This window comes from Sinohyriopsis cumingii, unplaced genomic scaffold, assembly GCF_028554795.1.
Source record: "Sinohyriopsis cumingii isolate HCF-2022 unplaced genomic scaffold, ASM2855479v2 utg001993l, whole genome shotgun sequence".
NCBI lineage: Eukaryota > Metazoa > Mollusca > Bivalvia > Unionida > Unionidae > Sinohyriopsis > Sinohyriopsis cumingii.
Genome location: NW_028316098.1, coordinates 168,141 through 195,794, shown reverse-complemented (window position 1 = coordinate 195,794; position 27,654 = coordinate 168,141). Strand labels below are relative to the sequence as shown.

The window sequence follows — 27,654 nt, the reverse complement described above, 5'->3', positions numbered from 1 at the left end:
CTCAAAAATAAACCCCACCCATTTTACCCTTATAGTACGTGTCTGTGTATGAGTGCGTGAGTGTAGCTTCTTATTTTAAAATCAAAACTCAAAGACACTTACCTTATATCATTCATGTATTCTTTTATCCATTTTTTACAATCCAAATCACAACACAACACTTTAATTAAAAGTTCATTGACTTCTTCTTTCTTCTTGTTTAGTCTCTCTGTTTTTTGAATTTCTTCACCGTTTTTTCCTCATTTTCTTCCCTTCTTTTCTTCTCCTGTTTCTTTGCTTCTTTTAAATAGAATTGTCTTCTTTCTTCCTCTGAAGAACCCCTCTCTTCTTTCGAAGAATCCCTCTCTTCTTCTGAAGAATCCTTCTTTTCTTCTGACTCCTCTTGTTTCTTTTTTGGGCAATCTGGAGACCAATGTCCTTTTTCTTTACAATAATAACAGGTATCTTGACTTTTGTCTTTTTTAGCCCCGGTTTTTTTTTCTTTTTTGACGGTCTGGACACTCTGAAGACCAATGCCCTTTCTTCTGACAGATATAGCAAGTATCTTGACTCTTATCTCGAAAGGAAGGAGAGTAGTCCGTCGGCTGGTCTGAAGAGAATTTTCTAATGACCCCTCGCAAAGCTCTGACGAAACGTTCCATCTGGGTAGTCTCTTCCATCGTTCTCCTCGGTTTGAGAGTGAAATGAATAGTGAAAGGACAAGACACACCCTTTTTATAAACGCTGGTTTGCCAAGACTATAAATTAGTCTATGGTGTTTAAACTTGAGTCATTTGACGTTTTGCACTCAAGATGAAACGATCCCATTCATTCGAGAAGAAAGAAGAAGAAGAAGAAAGTAAGAGGCAGAAACGTGATCTATCGCCTCGTACCAGGGCTGAAATCTTGGCACAAATTCATGCCAGTGATTTTGAAGAGGACATGAGTGAACCAGAATCCGAACCCTCTAAACCAAGTTCACCACCCTTAGTCAACCCTGAAAAGTACTATTCCATTCGAGAGACGGAAAAGCGCTCCTCTAGAAAATTTAGAACCACGGCTTACACCTACACGGTGAAGTTTAAAGATTTCAAGGCCGACGTACCCTTGGGGAAAGCAGAAGGGTTTATCACCGAGATGTGGGATTCTTTGCTCACCGCACTCAAGCGACAATGTCAATCCAAAGAAGACGATCGCTTGACACTATCCATAGATCACGACGGTTTGAAATCCCCTGTTTGGATCGAGTTTAGCAGACCCGCAGAACTAACCCCTTCCAAAATCATGGACAAGATTCAACACGTACAACAATCTAATGACCAGTTTGACATCACCGATGGTAAAGCCACACTGAAAATGGCCCACGTCTCTCTTCCTCAAGGGACAGGACGCAAAAAGATGTTATTGGTGAACGAGCTTCGCAGCATTAAGCGTAGTCTTGTCCAAATTCACAATCCTCATGACCAGATGTGTTTAGCCCGTGCCATCGTGGTGGGACGAACCTATGCCAACAAGAAAGACACGACAGAATGGAAAAGAACCTGGAACACTATTCAACGATCCGATCGAGCCAAACAACGAAACGAAGCAGAACTCCTGTTGCAACAAGCTGGCCTGTCCAAAGACACACCCTGTGGCATTCCTGAGATGCAAAAATTGCAAGATGCCCTAGCCCCACGCTACACCTTGAAAGTGCACCCTCAAGAAATGCGCGGGTCTCTGTTGTTTCGAGGCCAGATTTAAGGACGGAAAATACATTCACCTTTATTATCACGATGACCATTTCGATACCATTACCAGTATCACCGGATTCCTGGGATACAGTTATTATTGTGAGAAATGTGATTATGGTTATAACAATCGAGAGCAACACAAGCATTGTGGATTGAAATGCCCAGGATGTTTGGCCTCTCCACCCTGTCTGAGCGAAGAACCAGTGCCTTGTTCAACTTGTCTGCGCACGTTTGTCAGCCCTGCCTGTTACCAGCAACATTTGAAAACACAAGGTTCACAGAAGAAATGTGCTTGTCAACTCCTGAGATTGTGCCCTACGTGTGGACAAGGCATACTTACCAACAATGCCAAGGCACACGTATGTCGAGGAAAGAAAAAATGTCACATTTGTCACCACATCGTGGACTTGGAACACGAATGTTACGTGCAAAAATACCAACCCCCACCAGAGAAAGAGGACGGTCACAAGAAGAAAGGCAATTTCATCTTTTTCGATTTCGAATGCATGCAAGAGACCGGCATTCACATTCCTAATTTCTGCGTGGCTCATCGAGCGTGCGAGAAGTGCATTCAAGAACCTATCTTCAGTCATTGCCCTCACTGCAGCAAGATTCCCGGAGGGCGTGAAAAAATCTTTCGGGGACCAAACACGTTGGCCGGTTTTGCCCGATGGGTCTTAAACCCCATCGACAAGACGTGGAGCCAAGAGGACATCGAACGTTACGGAGATTGTCATCGTCATGCCACGGTGATGGCTCACAATTTCTCCGGATACGATGGACAGTTTCTTTTGAGGTACTATACGGAACATGGCACCGAACGTCCTAAAGTGACTTTGAACGGAGCCAAAATCATTTTCATGCAAGTGGGACAAGTGCAGTTTAAAGATTCAATGAGTTACTTGGCCATGCCTTTGAGTCGAATGCCTAAAACGTTTGGAATTACAGAAATGGCTAAAGGGTACTTTCCACACTTTTTCAATACGGAAGCCAATCAACACGCCGTTCTACCCCATTTGCCTGAGGCTCACTATTACGACCCCGACAACATGCGTACCGAACAACGAGAAGCTTTCTACGCTTGGTACCAGGCTCATGCCTCTGACCCTTTCGACCTTCAGGAAGAAATGTTAAAGTATTGTCGTTCCGACGTGGACATTTTACGACGTTGCTGTGGAAAATATCGAGAACTGTTCATGGAACACGGAGGAGTCGATCCTTTGAAAGAAGCTTGCACCATTGCCAAAGCGTGTTCCTTAGTGTACCGCCAACGATTCATGCCTGAAAACACCGTGGCTGTCATCAGTCCTCAAACGACCCACTATGTCAAACGTCAATACTCGGTCAAAGCCCTACGTTGGTTACATTACTTGTGCGACAAGGAAGACAAGTGGATTCAGCATGCCCGCAACGGAGGAGGCGAAAAGACCATCGGAACGTATTCGGTCGATGGCTGGGACTTAGAAAACCCCAAGATCGTGTACGAGTTTAACGGTTGCTTATTTCACGGATGTCCCGTCTGTTACCCTGACCGTGACACTAAAAATCAGTTTTTGCAACGAACCATGGAAGACTTGTACCAGGACACTTGTCAGCGACGCCTAAAGTTAGAACAGCAAGGATACCAAGTGGTGGAAATGTGGGAACACGAGTACGATCACCGTTTGAAAACCGATCCCGAGTTTAAACGCCTCGTGGAAAGTTACCAGTTCATGGACCCGCTGTACCCGAGGGATAGTTTGTACGGAGGAAGGACCAATGCCACCTGTTTGCTGTACCAAGCCGACGAAGAGAAAGGAGAAGAAATCAAATACTTGGACGTGTGTTCGCTGTATCCCTACGTGTGCAAATATTGTCGCTTTCCTGTAGGGCAACCGCAATTGTTGACGGAACACATCGACCTGAAAAACATTCGACAATACGAAGGCTTGATCAAGTGTAAAGTTTTGCCTCCCACGAACCTATACCATCCCGTCTTACCTCACCATTGTCAAGGCAAACTGATGTTTCCATTGTGCCGTACTTGTGCCGAAACGTGAAACCAGGACCAACCTTGCCATCACAGCCAGGAAGAACGTGCCTTGACGGGAACCTGGGTCAGCGTGGAAATGTTCAAAGCTCTGGACATGGGATACCAACTGTTAGAAGTGTACGAAATTTGCCACTTTCCCAAGACACAACAGTACCACAAGGGTGACCCTACTCAGAAAGGCATTTTCGCCGACTACGTGGATGAATTTTTGAAACTGAAACAAGAAGCCAGCGGCTATCCTTCCTGGTGTCACACTCCCGAAGACCAAATACAATTCAAAGAGAAATACTACGCACAAGAAGGCATCTCTTTAGACCACATCGAAAAAAACGAAGGCAGGCGATCGTTTGCCAAAGTGATGTTAAATTGCTTGTGGGGTAAAATGGCACAACGACCGTGTTTACCCAAGACGGAATATTTGACAGAACCTTCCCGCTACTTCCAGATGATTCACGACAAAACCAAATACATGAAACACGTGGACGTCGTTCGAGAGGATTTGATCTTGGTCAATTACGAAGAAGATCTGGACTTTGTACAAGACGACCCTTTTGGAAATGTCATCATTGCGGCTTACGTGACAGCCCATGCTCGCGTAAAATTGTACGAAGCTTTAAAACTGTTAGGGGAACGCGTCCTGTACTTTGACACGGACAGTTGCATTTACATCCATCACCCGATTCAACATCACCCTGACATCGAAGGAGACCGTTTAGGAGCCTGGACAGAAGAGCATCCCGACGACAAGATTCTAAGTTTCGTCAGTGGCGGCCCCAAAAATTACGGCTACGAATACCGGGACAAACAAGGAGAAGTGCACACGACGTGCAAAGTGAAAGGACTGACTCTGAATCATCGTACCAGTCGAGTGGTCAACTTTGGGGTATTGAAAGAAGCCTTGCAATCGGGAGAGGATGGAAACTTTAAAGTGACCACCTATCAACCGAACAAGATTGTACGTTTACCCACTCACCACATCGTCAGTCGACCCTTGGAAAAAGTCTATCAAATCGTGTACCAGAAGCGAGTGAGACTTCCCAATCACTTTACGTTGCCGTACGGTCACGTCGGTATTGGTCTGTATATGAAAAGGAACCCTAGGCAAGATCGATAGTTCATTGTTCATTGAAGTAACTTACCATGTCGTTGACGAAGAAGAAACCAGATTGGTTAGGAGTCAAATGTTGGACATCACCGAGACCAGGGTTTTGAGGCTTGGACACAAGAGGTGGCCCAGTATGCACGAGAGTTATTCAAGGAAAAAAGTTACTTTTCAACCTGTGTTAGTGACGGTGCCAGAAGAACCCGTCACCCAGGACAGGACTGTCGTGGACAGGCCTGAAAGACCCTTTCGGGAGGACACTTGTGTGACCTTACCCCCTACTATAGAACTGGTTAGAACTTTACCCAAAACATGTGGTTGTTGTACAGACACTTGCTTTTATTCCACGTTCATGGTTATCATGTGCCTTTTATTCTTGTACTTAAGCCTTTGGCTTTTATGTATTTTTGTCTTTCGTATCCATGTTTGAAAAAAACATTCAATAAACGTGTTCTGAAAAAGTATATAAACTCTTGTCTTGTTTGTTTTTCGTGTCACAAGTGACATTCCTCACACTATGGCTACCTATGCTGTCTCTACTCCCTCTTCCTCCACTGTCAAAGTCATCGACGAACACTTAGATCGTGCCAGTTGGGAGGCTTTGTATCTTCGCCATCCCTTTAACATGCACATTGCTGGACCTAGCGGTTCAGGCAAAACCGAATTCGTCAAACGTTTGATCGAACATAAACATCATTTGATCGATCGGCCCCCTCAACGAATCGTGTGGTGTTACAAAGAGTGGCAATCGGCGTACAACCTCTTGCGAGAAAGTCAAGGCGATTCCATCGTGTTTGTGGAAGGCATTCCTAAAGAAGACGACGGCATCGTCTCTGACTCCCGTCAAACCCATTTGGTCATTTTCGACGACATGTTAGGGGAAGACGAAGAAGAAATTAAATTGTGGTTCACGCGCAAAGGGCATCACCGTAATGCCAGTGTCGTTTACATCACCCAAAATTTGTTTCAACAAAGTAAAGCCCATCGCACCATCAGTCTCAATGCGCATTACGTGGTCTTGTTTAAAAGCCCTCGAGATAAATCGCAAGTGCAAGTCTTAGCCAAACAGTTAGGAACGCCTTGGCTGACTCAGGCGTACGACGATGCCACTCAAACGCCACACGCCTATTTACTCGTCGATTTGAAACCTACGACTCCCGAGGATTTGCGATTTCGTACCCACTTGTTTCACCACTGGTGCCAAGACGGAGGGCCTGTCCTGTACACGTCTCCGTCCTCGACTTCATTTCACTCCCCATAAAAAAATCTATAAAAACCTCGGACCCTTTTTTGTCTGTCTCACTCTCAGTGCGAACATGACGTCCCTTCAGTCGCATCTTCCCGTCAAATTGATTCGTGCCTTGTATGGCATCAGTCGAGAAAAAGATCCACAAACACGAGCTCGTGTCTTAGAAGCTAGTCTCAAAGAAGTCTTACGATGGTTCACGGTGACGGCACGTCAATTACTCCAAGGAATCATTCAGATTCCTCATCAAACCAAACGCTTTTTCGATCGGAACAAAGTCGCTTTGGTCCAACTGGCCGATCTCCGCATCGACACTCAAACCAAAAAACAAATCATTTTGAAACCTGGAGGGAGCGGTACTCTAGGAGGGGTCATCATTCGCTCACTCTTAAGATGGGATCCTAATGCCCCCAAAGTTATCCCTAAGACAAAAGTCCAACGAAGCCCCAAGAAGAAAAAGACCAGGTCCCCACGGAGAACTTCTCCAGTGGCAGGACCCTCCTCTGACCAGACACCACCATCACCCCGGAAAAAGAAAAGAAGCCCCCAGAAAAAGAAACAGAAAAAAGTCCCCAGAAAAAGAAAAGTCCACAAAAGAAAACTAGTCGCAAGAGAGGCACTTCGGCCAGGACGCAACCTTACACTCGCAAACCACGACCTGCCACGGCAGTGACTGTGTCTCCGGCATCCTCACGTTTGTCCACTTCTCCGTTGATGACACCAGGAACTGAAGAGTACTTGGAGACGTTGATCACACCAAGAACTTCTCCGTTGATGACCCCCAAAAGAACTTCCCCAGTGGCAAGACCCTCCAATTTAGTGGCAGTGGCTGCTGCTCACAAAGTACCTTCTCCCAAAATCAAAGTCCAAGAAAGATCGGGCATGTTACAAAGTTTACTGGATCTGTCCAAGCAAGAACTGGCTCGATTTAGTCCGTTCCGTACCCCTGCACGACGTGTCATGCCTGTCCTCAAACTGATACGACGTAAAGACAATCAGTGGCGACGCGTTCCAGTATAAAAAAGGCCTGTGACCAAGTAGGGGTATCAGTGAACTTGTAAAAGATGTCACCTCCAAGAAGCCACAAAAGAAAGAGACAAAGGCAGACGCGTCATCCGACAAAGCGCTTAGCCAAGCATTGACATTACCCTAAGAAAAGACACAGTCGTTCCAAGAAAAAGAGTCGTCAACAAAGGGGAGGATTCCTTGGCGATTTTGGGATAAACATTGTCACCTTTATGACAAAGCGATAGTCCCAAAAAAAAGATAAAAGGGTGTGCGTTAAGTCATCGACGTTAGTGTCTGTTTGGTGAATGTCCCGGAACCCACAAGCAAAGATGTCACCCTCCAGAAAACCCCAAGGAAAGAAAAGGAAAGGACTGCCACCACGTTTAGCCAAACATGGGGACATGTTATCTGTCCTGTCCAAAGCTTCTCCACCCCTACGAAAAAAACTCATTCAAACGGCCTCCAAAGAGGTCATCGATACCGTGTGCGAATGTTGTTTGAACGTTTTGAAAGGTACGATCCCTTTGTCCAAACACCAGAAACAATGCTTAGGCAAACATCGTCACGTTCTTCGCCAAATGGTTCAAAAGAAAATTCCCATTCGTCAAAAAAAGAAGATGTTGGTCCAACGTGGAGGCATTTTGCCTCTCTTGTTAGGCCCCATACTGAAAGGAGTCTTGGGAACCATGTTGGGAGGACTGGTGGGAGCAAGATAAAAAGGCCCTCGGAAGTCCCAAGATCTCATAATCGACCCCTGACAACCCTATGGAAGGACGAAAACTAGCTTTAGTGCCTTACAAACGATGGATGGAATACCATCGGTGGCAAGAACAACGCACCCCGCATTTACCTCCCAATCCCCATTTGAGCGAGATGTCCCAGTTACAACACGAATTGCAGTCCTTGATGGATCGCCAAGATTTGTCCGAAACAGAAAAATCGCAAAAGTACGGTCAACTCTTGCAACGATTGCAACTCTTTCACCAGAAAGCTTTAGACGAAACAGCTTTACCCACTCTGAAAGATTTTAAGAGCTTGATGAAAAGTCCAGCACCATCACCAGTACCAGTACCACCAGTACCCGTGACCAAGACAGAAAAAGGAAAAGAAGGAGAAGAAGAAGAAGGGTTTCAAACTCCACCCGAAAAAGTACGCAAGTTAACAACACCACCTACCTCCAGAATTGGATGGATTAAAAAGATGATGGCCACCCCTTCTTCCTCACAAGAGAAAAAGAAAGTGAAGACAGAAGTGAAGACAGAAGTGAAACAAGAACCGATATCCCCCGCTCAGACATCCTCCTCCTCTTCAACACCTATTGCCGGTCGCACACGCAAAGCATTGCAATCCAAAAAAATACCCCAAGAGAAAAAGAGTAGCCTCTTCCAAGAGTGGGTACCTTATTAACACACAAACACAAAAAAATGGAAAAAGTCTTAGCCAGCATTTACTACGATCCCTCCCATCCTGCAGGTTACGCAGGAGTTCAAAAATTGTATCGTGCTGCCAAAACGCAACTGAAAAGTCTCCGTTTACCTCAAGTGCAACGATGGTTACAAGAACAAGCTACCTACACTTTACACAAACCCATTCGACGTAAGTAAGTTTGCCAGAAGTTGCACCCGAGTGGAAGGCATCGATCATCAATGGCAAGCCGATTTAGCCGATGTCTCTCATTTGGCCAGCTACAATCGCGGCTACAAATATTTGTTTTGTGTCATCGACGTCTTTTCCAAATTTGCCTGGGTCGTGCCCTTGATTTCCAAATCCAGCAGCGAGTTAGTGCGAGCCCTGCAACGAGTGTTGAAACAAAGCGGTCGTCACCCTCTTCGATGGCAAACGGACAAAGGCACCGAATTTCTGAACCAAGCTTTCCAAAAAGAATTAAAGAAACGTGACATTCATTTTTTTACCACCGAGAATCCTGAAACCAAAGCCAGCATCGTGGAACGTTTTCAACGCACTTTGAAAGAACGCATGTGGAAATATTTTACGCATCACCACACTCTGAAGTACATCGTCATCTTACCGCACCTGGTGCAAGCGTACAACCAATCTTACCATCGAAGCATCGGACGTGCCCCGCAAGACGTGACTCCCGACAACGAAGTGCTGGTGTTCGAGCGTCTGTTTGGTACGTCCCCGACGAGGGCTGTCCCCAAGAAAAGTGGAGAGTTGGCCGTAGGAGATTGGGTGCGCATTGGCAAAACCAAACGCACTTTTGACAAAGGTTACTTACCTAACTGGACGACCGAACTGTTTCGCGTCACTGGACGAGTGCATGGCCGTCATCCTGTCGTCTATAAATTGGAAGACATGAACGGAGAAGTGCTCAAAGGAACGTTTTATTTGCCCGAGTTACAACGTGTCACCAAAAAAGAAGACGACGTGTACGACATCGAAAGCATTCTCGAACGCAGAACCCGTAAAGTGGGTAAACGACGTGTCAAAGAAGTCAAAGTACGTTGGAAAGGATATCCACCCAGTTTTGATTCTTGGATCGACGCTTCGCAAGTCATCGACTATAAAAAGAAGTGACCATCATGCCCTTTCACACATCAGACGCAGCTACGTCGACCACTCCTCCTTCACCCAGTTCTTCTGTGCAAGATTTACAAAAACAACCCTTGTGGGTGTGGTGTGGAGAACGTGTGCCTAAAACGCAAATCGTCTTTTTCTGCCAAATCTTCGTGGTGTATTGTGTCATCGGGGCAGCCATCGCCAATTTGAGTTTGCAACAAGGAGACAAACAATTGTGGACCATTTTATTGAGCAGTTGCATCGGTTACCTGCTTCCTAATCCCTCCCTGAAATTCACCTCGAACGGGAACCACGGGAACCTTGTGTCCAGTGCCAGTGCCAGTCACCACTCCAACCACAATCAGAACCCCATTTTGGGCGGACACACGCCTCTGACGTCCACTAACCCCTCGGACAGCCACAGAACTCTGGAATTATGAGTCACCAAAACCAATTTTACTTAACCTTACCCAGTGACAGTTCCATGGAGGTGTTTCCCAAGAACACGTTGTGCTGTTACACGGCCAAATTACCTCAAGCCATCCAGTTAGATCACGAAGCCCATTGGGAAGTGGCTTTAGTAGAAATGATTCACCCGACCCAAGTCCTCAATGTCCTTCCCAATCAAAATTTTTTTGATGTGGAAGTTCATGACGAGCAAATGCAACAGTGGATGGATAGCAATGTTAAATATGACAAGAAAACCCGTACAAAAAATCAAAAGTACACCACCTATCACTTGTTCATTCCCCCAGGCTATTATTTTAGTGGTCAACATTTGGTCAGCACCATGACCTCCAGATTTAATGTCGTGTTTCTGAAAGCTTTGGAGCATGTCAACAAAAATGTCACCATGGAGTACCACAAAGCAGCTCGTCGCTTCTTGATGAAATTTGAACGAAGTAAAATCATGTCCATTTTATTTTGTCCTGAATTGTTTGACATGTTGGGCGGAGACATGGACATGAGAAAGACCATGATGAAGAAAAACGAATTACCCATCGTTTACGACAACGAGTCTTTTAGCAAGTTATTTCGTGCCCCGGTAGAACTGAACCAAGGACTGAATTTGATGTTCGTGTATTCCGATGTGGTGGAGTACAAAGTGATGGGACACACCTCCGTACCGTTACTGCGTGTCATTCCTTTCAAAGTAGATTCTGTCACGAACGCTGACGAGGAAGGTGGAAACACTTACCACGTCCACCGCGAATTTGTCCATCCTCACTATTTGCCGGTCAGCAAGTCGTATTTGGACACGGTCAACATTGCTATAAAAGGAGATTTGGGACAAAATATTTCATTCACCAAAGGAAAAGTCACGGTGAAACTCCATTTTCGAAAACGGTTCTCTCACGACTCGTAAGTAAGTCATGTATCCAGTGTACCGAGGGGTTGCTCGACAGCGAGGACACGGTTTAGGAGACATGTTAAAATCGGCCTTTCGTTCGGTGGCCCCAGTGTTGAAACCGATGGTGACACGCGGATTGCACGCCTTGAAAGATGCGGCACTGAGGCAAGGCAAAGAATTTCTCCAAAATGTCATCATCGACAAACAAAACCCTAAAGAAGCCTTCATGAGGGCAGGCAAAAATGTCTTGCTGCAAACGGGCAAAGACATTTTAGGCCAACGAGAAACACCTATAAATGCCCTGCACGCTACCGAGTCAGGCATTCAGCAAGGACAAGGCAGAAAGAGACGACGAAGAAAACACCCTTTCACCAGACTTCAAGCGAGAAAGGCCAAGAAAAGAAGAACCGTTCGAGACTTAGACGTTTTCGATTATTGAGAAAAGAGACCAAAAAAATGATGCACCGAGAATCTTGCGCTTGTTCCAAGACGGAACTGGATCTGTTTGCCATGCCCCCCACCATGATGACGATGCAAGAATCCCAGTGGGTGGAATTTCACCCCGTCTCCTCACTGACCGATTCCGCTCCCATCGAGTTTGAAATCAAAGGACAGCCCGAAGATTACATCGATCTGAATAGCAGTTACTTGTACCTGAAAGTCAAAATTCTAGATAAGACTGGAGGTGCTATAGACGATGAAGCAGTAGCTCCCGTCAACAATTTCATGCATTCCTTGTTCAGTGGAGTGGACTTGTACTTGAATAACAAACTGGTCAGTAGCAGCATGGATACTTACCCTTATCGTGCCTACCTGGAAAATCTCTTGACGTACGGAATAGATGCCAAGAACACTCATCTCAATGCCTGTGTGGTATGGGAAGCTGACGAACCTACCAAGTTTGAAATATTGGAAACTGATGAAAAGAAAGACAACAATGATGGATTTGTAGAACGAAGAAAGAGAATCGCGGGAGCCGACACAAGTTTAGAACTGATGGATCGTTTGCATTTGGACATGTGGTTGCAAGAAAAGTATTTGCTGAACGTGGTGGATGTCCGCCTGAGACTGAATCGTAGCAGTGCCGCTTTCCATTTGATGGCTGATAGTGACGGTTACAAAACCAAAATCCTAGAAGCCAGACTCTACGTACGCCGTGTGGAAGTGTTACCTAAAGTGGGAAACGACATCAGTCAGACGTTGAGCAGAACGACTGCCAAGTATCCCATACGACGCGTGGAAGTGAAAACCTTCACCATTCCCAAGGGACAGCGATCCATGATCGAAGATCTTCTGTTCCAAGGACAGTTACCCAAACGTTTGATCGTTGGTATCGTCGAGAATACAGCCTTCAACGGAGCTGCCGAAAAAAATCCTTTCTACTTTCAACACTTTGGCGTGTCCAAAATCGAAGTCAGTCGCGATGGCAAGACCTTGTGTACCCGACCTTTCGAACCTGACTTTACCAAGAAGAATTACTTGAGATCGTACTTGTCCCTGTACGAAGCCACCGGACAGTTAGGAACCAATACCAGTCACGGTATTACGTACGAGGATTATGCAGGAGGCTACGCTTTGTGGGCTTTCGATTTCACTCCAGACCAAGGCAGCGACGAGGGACATTTCCACCCTATAAAATCCGGCCAGATTCGTGTGGAAATTCAGTTTAAAGACCGAGACCCTGATGAAACGGTGAACGTCATCCTGTATGCAGAATTCGATAATACCATAGAAATCAACAGTTTGAGAGAAGTCATCCTAGATTACTAGAAACCATGGAAGACTGTTATCCCTCTTTACCTAGTGGAGAAACTTTTAGTGTTGCATTGTTGTTAAAAAATGTTAGAGTTGTTGTTTAGTGTTAAGTGATTTTTGAATAAAAAATGTTGTGTTTTGAAAAAAAATGCCTTTGTCTTTTGTTTAGCTATAAGAATGTTGGATTGATGCTCTTTCATTTCTTACTATCCCTCTCATGACACTCACTAAACGTTGCGACTCAAAAACCGTGTGGGGGATGTTTTCCTTCACGTCCGCGCTTTGACTTTAAGAACCGGGTTGTTTCCAGTCTAACCATCCATTGTCGACTCATCCTCCTAAGAAGATGTGCTCCAAACTAGCTAAACTCAACGAAGCCTACGTGAATTTGCATAGGGTCAGACACAGTCTGATACCGAAGCCAGAAGAAATAGAGAATGTGAGAATGTTAAAAATCACTGAAGACCTGATAGAAGAGCTCTTCAGAGAAGAAATGAGCAGGGAAAAAGAAGAATGGACAGAGAAGTACAGACTTCAGAGACAGCAGCAACAACAACAACAAGAGCAGCAGCAGCAACCTGAAGCTGACAGAGGCTTTGTCGATTGTCGTATCGACACCAAAGAGTTCTTCTTCTCTTTCCGAAGAAGCAGACCTATCGCCAGAAGGTCTATCCTCAGAGGACATCGCATTCTTAGAAACTAAAAAGAATGCCATAGCAAACAAAAAAAACAGCCCTTTTCAGGGCTACCCAATACTCTAGAAAAGAAATAACAATCCATTTGCCAATGTGTGTAGGTAGAGTAGTGTGAAAATAAACACTAACTCTTTTTTAAAAAATGTGAGGGTATGTGTTTGTGTGTTTGTGTTTGTAAGTGGTTAAGTAAGTTGGTATGGATAGTAGATTAAAATGATGTCTTTTTTTTTGGTGTTTGAGGTGTAAATTTGGGGTTAGATTGGATTGCTTTGCGTATGTGGATAGTCTATTGAAGTGATTTATAAAAAATTTTAAAATAGTGATGGGTAGCATAAAAAGTGAGTGAGTGTTTCTTTTAGGTCCGCGCGTTGTTGTTTTTTTTTTTGGTTATGATCTAGGTAAGATCAATTTTATGTTTTTAGGGGATGTTTTCCATCACGTCCGCGCTTTCACTATAAATTGAAACTCGCTGGGCAGTCTAGCTACCCTTGTTGATTGATCAACACAAGAATGAATAGCAGAATAAGCAAACTTCTTGAACTCCAGATACATCTGGAATATGTCAGGCGCCTGTTAAATGAACTGGCCGCGGAGGCTATAGTAGAAGAGGAAAGAATGAAGAACGAAGAGGAGGAGAGAAGACAGAGGGAAGAGGAGGAAAAGAAACTAGAAGAGAGGATGTCGTACAATATTCCCGAGACAGAGGATTGGGGTGTTGAAGCGAATCATCCTCCCTCTGCGCTCCCCAGAAGAAAGGTGAAAGGAGACTGGGGAAGAAGATGCGTGTGTGGCGCCAGGCCAGGAAGGTGCAACCATTAGATAGGTGCATCTGGAGTTCAAAACAAAAACAGCCCTTTTAAGGGCTACCCAATACTCTAGAAAAGAAATAACTATCGATTTGCCAATGTGTGTGTGTGTGTGTGTGTGTGTGTGTGTGTGTGTGTGTGTGTGTGTAGGTAGAGTAGTGTGATTATAAACACTAACTCTTTTTTCATAGTGCGAGGGTATGTGTTTGTGTGTTTGTGTTTGTAACTGCTCACGTAAGTTTGTGTGAATGGTAGATTATGGGTTTCTTTATTGTTTCTTAGCGTATGTGAAGAGTATAGTTTGGGTTTTGTAAGCGCTCACGTACGATTGTGTGGATAGTAGATTATGGATTTTGTTTATTGTTTCTTAGCGTATGTGAAGAGTATAGTTTGGGTTTTGTAAGCGCTCACGTACGATTGTGTGGATAGTAGATTATGGATTTTGTTTATTGTTTCTTAGCGTATGTGAAGAGTTTAGTTTGGGTTTTGTAAGCGCTCACGTAAGATTGTGTGGATAGTAGATTATGGATTTTGTTTATTGTTTCTTAGCGTATGTGGAGAGTATAGTTTGGGTTTTTATTATATGAAATGAGAAAGTATAGTTTGGGTTTTATTATATGAAATGAAAAAGTAGGGGGATGTTTTCCTTCACGTTCGCGCGTTGTTTGGTCATGATCTAGGTAAGATCAATTTTACGTTTTAGGGGGATGTTTTCCCTCACGTACGCGCTTTAAGTATAAGAACCCGCAGTATTCGTCGTTCAAACCATTCTGCAAAGAATAAAAAAAGAAGATGGCTTCTAACCAAATGGACAAAATACAAACATTACAAGACGTTTTAGACAACTTAGGAATGATGGAGCAGATGTTAATAAGACTGGTTGAAGACCATTATTCCTATAGTCCCCATCGTGTAAAGATGGAAATTAATAACTTAAAAAAGGTAAAGGACAAGATTAGTGGTGTCATGAAAGAGATAAAGGAGGAGAAGGAGGATGAAGAGGAAAGAATAAGAATAAGCAAATGGAACGAAAAGATTGAAAACGAAGAAGAAAATGAGAAGAGGAAGAAAGAAGAGGAGGAAGATAAGAAGAAGAAAGAAGAGCAGGAAAAAAAGAAAGAGAAGAAGAGAAAGAGTGTTGGAGATAAAATAAGAACTTGGTGGAGAAAAAGAAGAAATTAGAAGCAGAAGAAGAAGAAAACCCAAAGGCCCTTTTCAGGGCCAGCCATATTTCTCGAAAAGAGATAGCCTTTCCATTGCCTAACCCTTTTTTAAAAATTTTTTTTTTTTTTTTAAAAATCCCATATTCAATTCCCCTTTGTCCCTAAACAACCCCCAAACTCTATTTCCATGTAAAATTCCCCTTGTACGTATATCGGCCCACAATTTTTCCCATGTTAATTCCCTTTGTACGTATATTAACCCACGATTTTTCGCCATGTTAAATTTCCATTGTACGTATATTCACCCAGGGGTCTCCGTAATGCAAATTTCCATTGTACGTATAGTGCCCCACTTAACTACTAACGGCTTGGATGACAACTATTCTGAATTGCATCAAACTATTTAGTAGACAATGTTTTTCAAAATTTTCATCCAAGATAAGGGCTTGCGTTTGCACTGTGAGCACTACATGCTGTCAAAAATGGCATTTGGATGTGAAAAATGCAGGTAAATAGGGGTTGGGGTGCATAAACCTCTTCTGCTGTGAACTGCCATTGACTTCTATGGTCAAGTGAATACTATTCTTATGCTTTGTTTTAATATAGGTATCTAAAAATATGAACCTTTTTGACCTCACTTGTGTATTTGATTTTTTATACTAGGTCGCTGATTGCGGCATTAAATTTGTACATAAAAACTGGACCCTGCCCCCTATAGGAGAGAGCGCGGACATGGGGTGATTTTCATTCAACACCGCTGTCATGGTGACGGGTAAACTTAAAAGTGCTTTGTGTATCATAATTGCTGCCAGGGTTTTATTGTTTTATTACGGAAATGAGTATAAGTACTATGCGTAATTTACACTGTTGTGGCGTTACGACGGACTAGCGGTGACCGTGTGTTTTTAGCCCGTGTGTTTTTAGCATTCTTTTTGTGCTAAACAGCACCGTGTAAATAACATTTACTGTAAGTTGGATTTTATAGAAGTCACGAGCTGGGTGGGCAATAAAATAAGTAACATATTAGCCGAAATTTAAATGAAAAAACAAAGTAGGGAAAGACAACCAAGAAACAGGTGATGACGATAATGATTTTGATGATTATAACTCTACTGTCTAAGGAAACATCCATATTTATGTAGGTTACTTACAATTTCTGTCTTGAGATAATCGCTTGAAGAAAACAAACATCATCAGTAGCAAACTGGCTGATAATACGACGAAAACTTGCATAGTGAGCTTCCTCATTGTCCTTCTTTGTACTAAGACGTTTAACTAATAGTTGACAGTGTTTCTTTTAAATCCATAAATGCGTAGCCGTGAATATCATATGAATACGTACATTCCTTGAGTTCAAACGTTGAATTAGCTTTTGAGGCCAGGCCGTTGTGACTCTGATGTGGCTTTAAGTCAAAGTTAGCATAGGCTCTGAAGCGTAACGTCGTTATTCTATTGGTTCGACTAATTCGATTGAATTCCCTATTCATCCAACTCCTTGAACCGTTTCAAATAATGTATTCATCCGTTCCTGTGGCAGTCTGTCAGGAAATGTGTCAGGGTATATAATGTAAGAACAAGGCAAGTGATACAGCACCAAAGAAGCAGGAGAGAGAGAGAGAGAGAGAGAGAGAGAGAGAGAGAACTGCAACCGATATATTGTTTTCGTCATTGTTAGAAGAGCTAATAGGCCACTGTTTCACGAGTGTGAATTGTTATTCAAGACCACACCTAGTATCCTTCACGCAACTAAGGTGATTGTTGTTGTTGTAGTTAAACGCCATTTTTCAGCACACGATAGGCTATACATGGCGACCAGTATTAATGGTGGAGGAAGAACCCGGGAAAACCCCGGGAAGAACCACCGACCCACGAGAAGCTACTGGCAAGCTTTCTCACATACCCACAATGGCCAAATCCTAGACTCGAACTCACGCAGACATAGGTGAGATGGCAGTGATCCGTAACGGAGAGCGCTTTAGACCACTCGGCCACTCGGGGCTCCCAACTAAGATGATTGGGATTGGTGTTTGATTGTGGGATCAAATCAACAGAAGGAATCCCCTGTCGTTCTGTAAATGAATCCCAGCGAATTAAAAATTATGAACCAACTTGAAGTTATTTTGGTTACACAGACCTGTAATAATCCCTGGATTCTGATCGGTAATGCAACCTCTTGAACAAATTTTACAAACGAATTCAAAACTCTTAAAAGTACTTCTTATTAGTCTCTTCTGTTCCCGAAACCAGTGTAAGTGAAGAATTGCACAGATCCTTAATGGTTCAGAATTTTGTAATCTACTTGGAGTTTATGATGTTGAAGCGTATTAGCAAAGTTGCTAAGAAATATTTAACAGATTTACCTAATTCTTAGAGTAGTGTTTCGCAAGATTACTCGGTTTTTATCGTATAACCTAAAATAACACAACTACGTTATATATGGCACAATCGCGGTAACAAATGCACTGTGGCGGTAATGAGAATTTAACATTATGCCACCATTTTGAAAAGATGACACTGACTGATATAGGAACGTTTCCTTTGAAGTCTCTACAAAGATGTACTACCCCACTGATATAAAGCATATCTATCATAAGTTCACTAAACACGTAAGTACCATTAGACAGAGCCCAAGCAAAATGGAAGACAAATTTATTAATGTAAGGTCTTCATATGACACTTTCGGTACCATTGCTTAATAATTAAATATAAACAAGAATCGACGTGTTTTGAGTAGACATAGTGAAATACTTCAAGAGTGAAGTAAAACTATTGTATTGTTTCTTCAACAGAAAACGTAGATATTCATTTTATTATATACGATTTTTAAAGGCAAATAGCAATTTCTTCTCCATCCTGTGCCAGTGCAACTAGCGGCTGCATTACAACGTTGATGTTCTGATCTTGTACAATATAATATGAACGTCGACATTTTACCAATTTAGCTTGTGCATATTAGGCTTAAAATTGCTACATTGTCAAATAAATATCTGTTTGCATACGAAAATGAATGAAACTTTTTTTTCGTTCACATATATCTTCCTCGGATTGGTACAGTGAATATTGTTGAGGTTGGATTCTGTAGAAACACCACATAGTGGTCGTATCAGACACAAGTCACAGAATCACATTTTTAAACAAGAGATTTTAATGACTGTGTGTTTACTGATAAAGATTTGTATTGTTATTTTGTGTATTTATGCATTCAAACGTAAATACTTGAGTGCCTCAGTCAGTTTGTAGTACGAAGATAATTATGAGACGCTTTAGACCAGGGGTGGGCAAACTACGGCCCGCCAAGGGCTTCCATGCGGCCCGCCAAGGGTTTTCATGCGGCCTAGGAACAAGTCATCATTCGCACTGACTCTGTTTTTGTTACTCTGTTTATCAAATAAATGTTCTTCTTTTGAAGTTTAAGTTTTCAAATATTAACAACATATTAACAACTAAAAATTAATTAGATGTTATTTAGAAAAACCTTTTGTTTTTGCTATTTCAAATATTAATTACACTGGTCAACAGTGAAATCATTACTGACTTGAAAAGGCCCTAATCTGTAGTATTTTGGTGTGCCGAACACGAACATAACCGTGAAAAATTTGTATTGGCTCTCGTTTTGAAGATATTCATATACCTCATTTTCTATGTTTCACTGTGTAAATTTCTCCAGTAGGACTGCAGCAACATCCGGAATAATGATGTAACATTGCATAATACCATCATGCTCACATCATCCACAGTTGATTGCATCATTTTCTGATGCAATGCAATACTAATGCCATGCGGCTGCTGAAGTAAGTTGACGTCAGCAGTGTACTATACATGTGTAGGCCTATTATACTAATGCCAGGCGGCTGCTGAAGCTGACGTAAGCAGTGTACTATATAAAGCCCAATCAGATAGGTTCAGCATTTAAAATATTTTAGACGTTGTGCGAGACAGTTCAAGCTACTGTTACATAAAACTTATTATTTTATCCATTTACGTACAATAAAGAACAGTAATGCCTCGAAAGTGTGTTAATACCGCGGACAATTTTTGCTATATTTGTGGGGAAGTGACATTTGCCAACCAGAAGAAAAGTATCAATTCTCAAGTGAAGAAGGCATATCATCTTTACTTCGGATGCAAGGTTGGTGACCAAGACAAGCCTTGGGCTCCGCATATATGCTGTGCTACATGTACAACACAGCTTTCACAGTGGTTGAATTGCAAAAGGTCATCAATGCCGTTTGCAGTCCCAATGGTGTGGAGAGAGCCAAGCAACCACCTAAATGACTGTTACTTCTGCTTGGTTCCTCCTCTTTCCGGCGGAATAACGAAGCGAAAGAAGTCGAGAATAGTCTACCCAAACATTCCGTCTGCATTGAGACCAGTTCCACATGGTGAGGGACTTCCTATTCCAGAACCTCCAGCAGAATATTCTCTTGATTCATCTGACGAAGACAAAGGTGAGTCGACCTGTTCTTCTCCTGGTCCATCAGCATGCAGTGATCCAGATTTTCACTGTGGTGCATCATCAACCCCACACAGAATAACACAGGAAGAACTAAATGACCTGATTCGTGATTTGGACTTATCAAAGAACAAGGCAGAATTGCTAGGATCAAGACTCCAACAATGGAATCTTCTAGAAGAAGATGTCACAATTACTGCATATCGAAAGCGCCACCAGCAATTGGAGCCTTTCTTCAGAAAGGAAAGTAATCTGATATTCTGTTCCGATATTGAGGGCCTCATGAATGCTTTAAAAATCACTCATGACCCACAAGAATGGAGACTATTTGTGGACTCTTCGAAACTGAGTCTCAAGGCTGTGCTTTTGCACAATGGAAACATTCTTCCATCTATTCCAGTAGCGTATGCTGTCCACATGAAAGAGACATACGATAACTTAAGGCAGCTACTGAATTCCATTGAGTATAACAAGTACAGCTGGCACCTCTGTGGTGATTTGAAGGTAGTTGCCCTTTTAATGGGACTGCAGCAAGGATATACAAAATACATGTGTTTCTTATGCGAGTGGGATAGCCGAGCAAGGGAAATGCACTACATGAGGAAGGAATGGACTCACAGGCAGAATGTAGCCATTGGAGAGAAGAATATCCAACACCCAGCTCTGGTTGAGGCTCAGAAAATCTTGCTACCACCCCTTCACATCAAACTAGGTTTGATGAAGAACTTCGTGAAAGCCATGACCGGACTTTGCCAGCATTCCGATACCTGCATGAAAAATCCCCTCGACTCAGCGAAGCAAAGATTAAAGAGGGAGTTTTTGTGGGTCCTCAGATTCGAGAGCTTTTCAAAGATGACCGGTTCAACAACTTGCTGGAAGGTGACGCGAAACATGCATGGAATGCTTTTCGCCTAGTTTCTACAAACTTCCTCGGAAATGTTAGGGCAGAAAACTATAAGGAACTAGTAGAAGACATGTTGATGAAGTATAAGAAACTTGGCTGCAATATGTCTCTAAAGATTCACTTCCTTCATTCCCATTTGGATTTCTTTCCTAGCAACTGTGGTATTGTTAGTGATGAACACGGCGAACGTTTTCATCAAGATATCGCAACAATGGAACAAAGATACCAGGGAAAATGGTCCACTACAATGCTGGCTGACTACTGCTGGACACTCCTCAGAGATGCTCCCGAACAGCTGTACAAGAGACAGGCGAAGAAATCTAAGATGTAGTCAATGACTTGATTTTTTATAGGTAGGCTATTACAGTTGACCTTTTACTATTGGAATGCATTTCGTTATGTAAACATTAATTTCTTGCAGATTACAAAAAAACTAGAGCCAATTTTGCAATTTGACTGTCATATTCGTGTTCAGCACATAAAAATTGATAAGAATTGACTAATTTTATTTCAGTAACATGACTTTTGTAAAAATTTGTTGTCCAGTGTTATTTTATTTAATGAACTATGCGGCCCGCGACAAGGTGTAAATTTGTGTATGTGGCACTTGCACTGGAAAGTTTGCCCACCTCTGCTTTAGACTCTTAAAATGGTATCCACTGAATAGAATGCTAATTAGGTTTGATGATCTGAAAAAGGGAGGAACCAATCAGAAGGCGTCTTACAAATACACGTTTATAGTGAAAGGGGCACGCAAGTTAAAACATAACCTACTTTACCTGCTGTGCACTTACATACATATCCAATAATGAGCTTCTGGTGCTAATGTATAATAATCTTTATAAACATATTGGTACATCAAGGATTAAGAAAGAGGGTGCCAGCAGAAGGGATTTATAGATGTCGTGTGCAATTTCCAAATATTCATCTGTAGTTGTCAGAGTTTCCCGCCGCTTTTTGCTAAATAGTGATAGCATTATACTTATTCTCCGGATTCTGTATTAATTCAGCCTAAGGTGCCAATTATTATCTCGACAATTCTGTATAAAACAGACGTTCCGTGTTTAGGCAGTAACAAAAGAAAGAGTGAAAACAACAAGCTTTGACAAATTTTAACAAATAATTTTTTTTCCTGGACAAATACTGTAAAAATGAAACAATATGAGAACTTACGGTTTCCAGAATCTAATACAACAATAATCCAAGAATAATCCACGAATTAAATTTTTAGAAAACCTAGTAATGAAATGTTCTAATGAATTCAAGTTTTATTCCCGACGAAAAATCCAAGAAGGCGCTGAAGTATATTTTATCCTTTGTGGTGTTGTAAGGTCTACCGTTCTGTGTTATGCACAAACAATAAATCGGGTGTTTGAATTTCCCAATTAAATTTAATGAAATGTCTTTGTCCAAGAATTCTGTATGAGCACACATATATTTCCAGGAAAAGGAATTGATCCTTTTAAATCTAAACAATTTGAATAAACATTACAATGTAATTCCCAAATTGGATACAAACGAACACATTGACATCAAGTGTTTTAAGCCCAAACTGAGGAAAATCTCTGTAAACAAATGATTATACAGTAACTCGAAACGCAAAGCAAATTCCCGGATGAGGGCCAACTTTTCAGAACCTTCGAAAAGTATTTACGTATAAAAGCACGCAATCCCAGTATGACCTTGACAAAAACCAATCATGTTACTCTAAGAATAGGATAGAAATAAAAAGTTGTTTACTTCTCTCACTGCTTTCTGAATTCAGGTCGGGAACTAACACAGCTTTAGGTGTTTATATCTGAAGAGTCAAGGTCAAACCATTTTCTAAAAAAATATTAAGTTCCTAGTAAACAAAACTACATTATTTTGACTTGTCACGAAATTTAAAAAAAATGTTAAAACTTACAAACAATTAAATTAAATCAAATATAAAATAAATCAAATATGCATAACACAGAAATCTTCAGATGATATCTGAAAGGAAAACGTCTCAACGTCGTCTTCCCAAAAACTCTTGACGATAATCTCAAGCAAATGGAAGAAGACAAAAATTAAAAATTAAAACATATAACCAGTCAGGTCTAGCACAAATTATAGCCATCCAACACCTAATATGGATGTGTCAGCCATTATTATATATAATTTAACAAGCATTAAACGGCTTCTTCTTGAAACCCTGGCAATAGCAGCTGTTTTTCTTACAGTAAGCGATCTGGCTTAGAATCTTTAGAGTCTGCACAAAGAAAAACAAATTTGGTATCAGAAAACGTCATGCATCATGCTAACTCAGATTTCTTGGCCAACTCCCTTGGGCCTCTTGGACAACGCATTTGGGCCTGTTATTAATAAAATAAGTTCAAGCTATATCTAAACAAATTAGGATCGTCTATGTGTAGAATTTGCTCGCATCTAATGAACTTAATATCAACAAAAATGTGGGTAATATGAAAGGAAAATAATTTGTGCTTTCATATCTGAATGTAGTTTTAAATATCTGCAAATTACTTCCGCGTATGTTTTAGTATAAAAAAGCAGACGATTTTCTAATTAACGTTATGGAGCAATAGATGATTTTCCAGTCGACGTTACGCAGCAATAGATGATATTCCAGTCGACGTTACGCAGCAATAGATGATATTCCAGTCGACGTTACGCAGCAATAGATGATTTTCCAGTCGACGTTATGCAGCAATAGATGATTTTCCAGTCGACGTTACGCATCAATAAACGATTTTCCAGTCGACGTTATGCAGCAATAGATGATTTTCCAGTCGACGTTATGCAGCAATAGATGATTTTCCAGTCGACGTTATGCAGCAATAGATGATTTTATAGCTGACGTTATGCAGCAACAGATGATTTCAAGTTGACGTTGTCAGTCCATACTAGTGACTCATCGTTGTTTCCGCAGTCTCAATCCAACTTTCGCGATAAATTGCCAGTTAAGGTTATGCTTAAATTTTTCGCTAACGTATGTGTATGCGTTTATTATTACAGAGGACCTCAAATGGGTAAAGCTGGGCATTATTCAACGAGTTTCATAAATTTAATATTAAATCATTACCCATTTGAGATTATGTTAATCACATCATTTTTATTTTACTGGAAATAGGAGTGAAAGAAGAAGAAACAATTTCATTCATTCTGACTAAAATAAAGCACCTTTCATTTTTTGTACATAAAAGTAGTCCTTGCAGCTTTTCGCCCTGTTCTATAACTAATGAACTTTATTAGTTTTCTTACCAATTATTATTGAAAGAGCAACCATCCTTCAGAGTAAATATAATATATGATTCAAACGACATAATTTTTCAACACAGAATGCATGTACCAGTCTAGGATGATGTCACAGAGTATTAGTTCGGTTAGAGAAATGTTCGACAGTGAGAGTGTGTCACTATCAGTTTCACATCTAAGCATTCAAGTTGTTAGATCGCTGCAGGGATGCCAACGGATGCATATCTATCAGATTTACAGTTATGTATTTGTGACAAGATATTTGCATTACTCATTTTGGAACAGGAGACTAGAGTATACATAGACAAACTCGGAATTGTATCACATGTTAAGAACTGTTTTACGACGTAAACATGATGTTGCTGGATAAAGTTCTTTCAATTTTGGAGTCCGGTTTATATCCACATTCTTCTATGAACAGGTGTGAGTTTATTTACTGATATAAGTTAACATTTAAACCACTCTTGTATATGAGGTGGATTCCATGTTACAGGTATACCCACGCTACTCTTGTATATGGGGTAGATTCCATGTTTCAGGTATACCCACGCCACTCTTGTATATGGGGTGGATTCCATGTTACAGGTATACCCACACCACTCTTATAGATGGGTTGGATTCCATGTTACAGGTATACCCACACCACTCTTATATATGGGGTGGATTCCATGTTACAGGTATACCCACACCACTTTTATATATGGGTTGGATTCCATGTTACAGGTATACCCACACCACTCTTATATATGGGTTGGATTCCACGTTACAGGTATACCCACGCCACTCTTGTATATGGGGCGGATTCCATGTTACAGGTATACCCACGCCACTCTTGTATATGGGGGTGGATTCCATGTTACAGGTATACCCACACCGCTTTCCACAAGTACGCTATCAATTGACAAATTCTCTTAGTATAATGTCTTCTTCTTCTTCTTCTTCTTCTTGACTGGGATTTAACGCCACTTTTCAACGCATGATAATCTACATATGGCGTAATGATCCCACGTGCAGGACAGAAGCAGTAAAGTGTTTTCGGGGTTTCCAGACCACCCCAACCCCCGCTAAAAAAGTACACACACATGCACACACAAACATACAGTCAAGTGTCAATTGAAATTTGACAATCGTTTTATTCTTGCGCACTTTTTTGGGGGGTGGTATTATGGACACTTTAAGTAAACAGGAACATAGATTTTTGCTTTGGTGAACGTTTGAGGAAAGTCAGTTGAACTTTGGGAAACTCCCCCCCCCCCCATCAGGTAGTCGGATCCTGGGGTACATGTGCCATATTCAGACAGACGTGACCATTTTGTTTCACAGTTCTCTTTAGGCAGCCGAATTAAATGTTTTCACGATCGTGGCCAGTCAGTAACGAAAATACTGCGCTAGAATTTTATTGGCATTTATTTGGTCCAGTCAGAATCGCATAAAGTGACATTTAACATGCTGTCATATCAAAACTATGAAACTGCAAATACTATATGTAAAGTGTAAATGATATTCATTTGCCAAGGCTCCCAAACGCATTATTCAACTCGTTTCATAAATACGGTACTAAATCATTACCCATTTGAGATCTTCTATATCAGGGGTGCACAACCGCCTGCCCGCGAACGTGTTCTGTCTGGCCCTCAGGTCAAATTAAAACAACACAGATATCAAGCCCGTGAACAGCAATTATATTAAAGAAATTAGTGTTTGCGGCCCTTAAGTGGTCTTAGAAAATGCAGTCAGATTGGCCGAAAAAGGTTGTGCACCCCTGCTCTGTATATTATAATGCTACCTAAAGCAATATATATCTGTATTTTTTTGTATTCCAATTAGAAATTCAAACTATTCCTTCCTGGCTGACACAGACGTCTGGGAAGGATTATGCTTATGATGACATGCCGTTCTGATTGAAAGGTGTCACTCCAGCGGGATTCGAGATAGATGTTACATTTCGATGGTACAAGAGGTGACCATATTTGTTAGTATATATAACTAAGGAAAGATAACTCTTAGAGAAGCAGATACAATGTTCTGTAGTAAATTTAAACAACGTCACATATATAACATTTAGTACGACTCTCTGGTCTTTTAGAAAGTAATAGAAAATAGTGAGAAGCAATAAGCTTTGTAAAATTCAACAAATAATGTGTTTCTATAGAATACAAAGTGAATTGTTTTAAAAAGGGTAATTCCGGTATTACAAATTAAATCTCAAATAATCAAAGAATTAAAGACACAAGTTCTAATGATTAAAGTTCTTAATAAACTTTAGTGGAAATCCAAGTTCAATCCAACACTGGAGACGTTGATATGGCTGTGGTGACCCGTGTAGTGATGATATGCCAGCAGTCCTTTGTTGGATCACAATAACACAAGCCACGAACACATCCTAATTTGAAATTTCAATATAAATTCAAATCTCTGTTTCCAAGAATGTTACAATGTTATTTTCAAAGAGCACTTTGTAATTCCAGAGAAGAATCGCTTAAATTAAATAATTTTGAATAAATGAAATTCCAGCCTAAATGAACTACTGGACACAGCAACAATACAGCTGATTCTGCCTCAAGATCTTATAGCACGAATGAATCATATTTCCAGCAACAAGATTATATAGTCGTCTACCTGACCTCTGGTCACAATTAACAATTTGAAAAAATTAAATTGATTTTGGACAAGGCCAGTTCCAAAATACAATGTTACGTTATCAATAGCATATAAAGAGATTTAAAACAACTAACAGACAATGCAAATTAAACATGAATAACATATTACATATGTAAAACAAACAACATAAAATTAATTTTCTTTATGCTAAAACCTTATTAAGGCGCGCCTTCTTTATATGTTCATGGAAATTCGTATTTGAAATATCATTACCCTACTGGTAATGATCAAAACACCAAATAACTAAACGTATCCGAAGTATTCTTGAATCCGATATTTCTAAATAATACTGAAACGGCTTTTCATGAATTCAAATAAACACAAAATTTGGTATGCGAGGCTTTAAATGCCAGAAAATTATGATTTAAGACTTTCAAATAGGAAGACATAATTTCTAGAATAAATTATCATTGATCATGATGTCGGCAGAGGAAAACTTTCAAAAAAACTGAAATATTATATTAAAAAGCAATAGTTATAAAATTAATAAGAACCCATTCTTAATATTACTTCTTTTGTTCTTCAAATTACTAAATGGTAAATATTTCTAACAAAAATGGAACATTCTCCGTGACTCTCTACCTGTTACAATTTCCCACAATAGAAATAAAAAGATATTTGTAATTTCTGAGAAGTTAAGAAAAAATTCACTTACTACAATGCCTTAAGATATTTACATAATTACGCTGGCATCGCATATGATAAAGAACCCAAATTATTCAAAGAACAAAAAAGTAAATTTAGACAACTTATAATTTGTAAGAGTGTGAGTATATGTCTGTCTTGAAGAAAAGATAATGTAACGTTTATTCCCCTTTATCTTAAGTTGATTGTGTTAATAATTATACCCAAATACTAACTGTCTGTGTCTACCTCCCCCTGGAGTCGTTTATATAGACCCCTCTGTCCAGAATGTGCTGAACCTAAAATGGAAACAATGAAGAGGCAACCGCCGTCACCTTCATAGCAGCAAGAAAGTCCACAGGAAACAAGACATATTTCCGAGATC

General features: G+C 41.1%; 1 protein-coding gene across 1 annotated transcript in view; it reads right to left on the bottom strand.

The window, feature by feature from the left end:
- LOC149771290 (carbohydrate sulfotransferase 11-like) overlaps window positions 1-16,884 on the bottom strand; it is a 64,619-nt gene extending 47,735 nt beyond the window's left edge. The window contains exon 1 of the mRNA XM_089948656.1: window positions 16,542-16,884. Within this exon, the coding sequence (XP_089804782.1) occupies window positions 16,542-16,638 (97 nt within the window). The 5' untranslated portion in view covers window positions 16,639-16,884. The remainder of the gene's footprint in view (window positions 1-16,541) is intronic.
- Window positions 16,885-27,654: the final 10,770 nt, after the last annotated feature.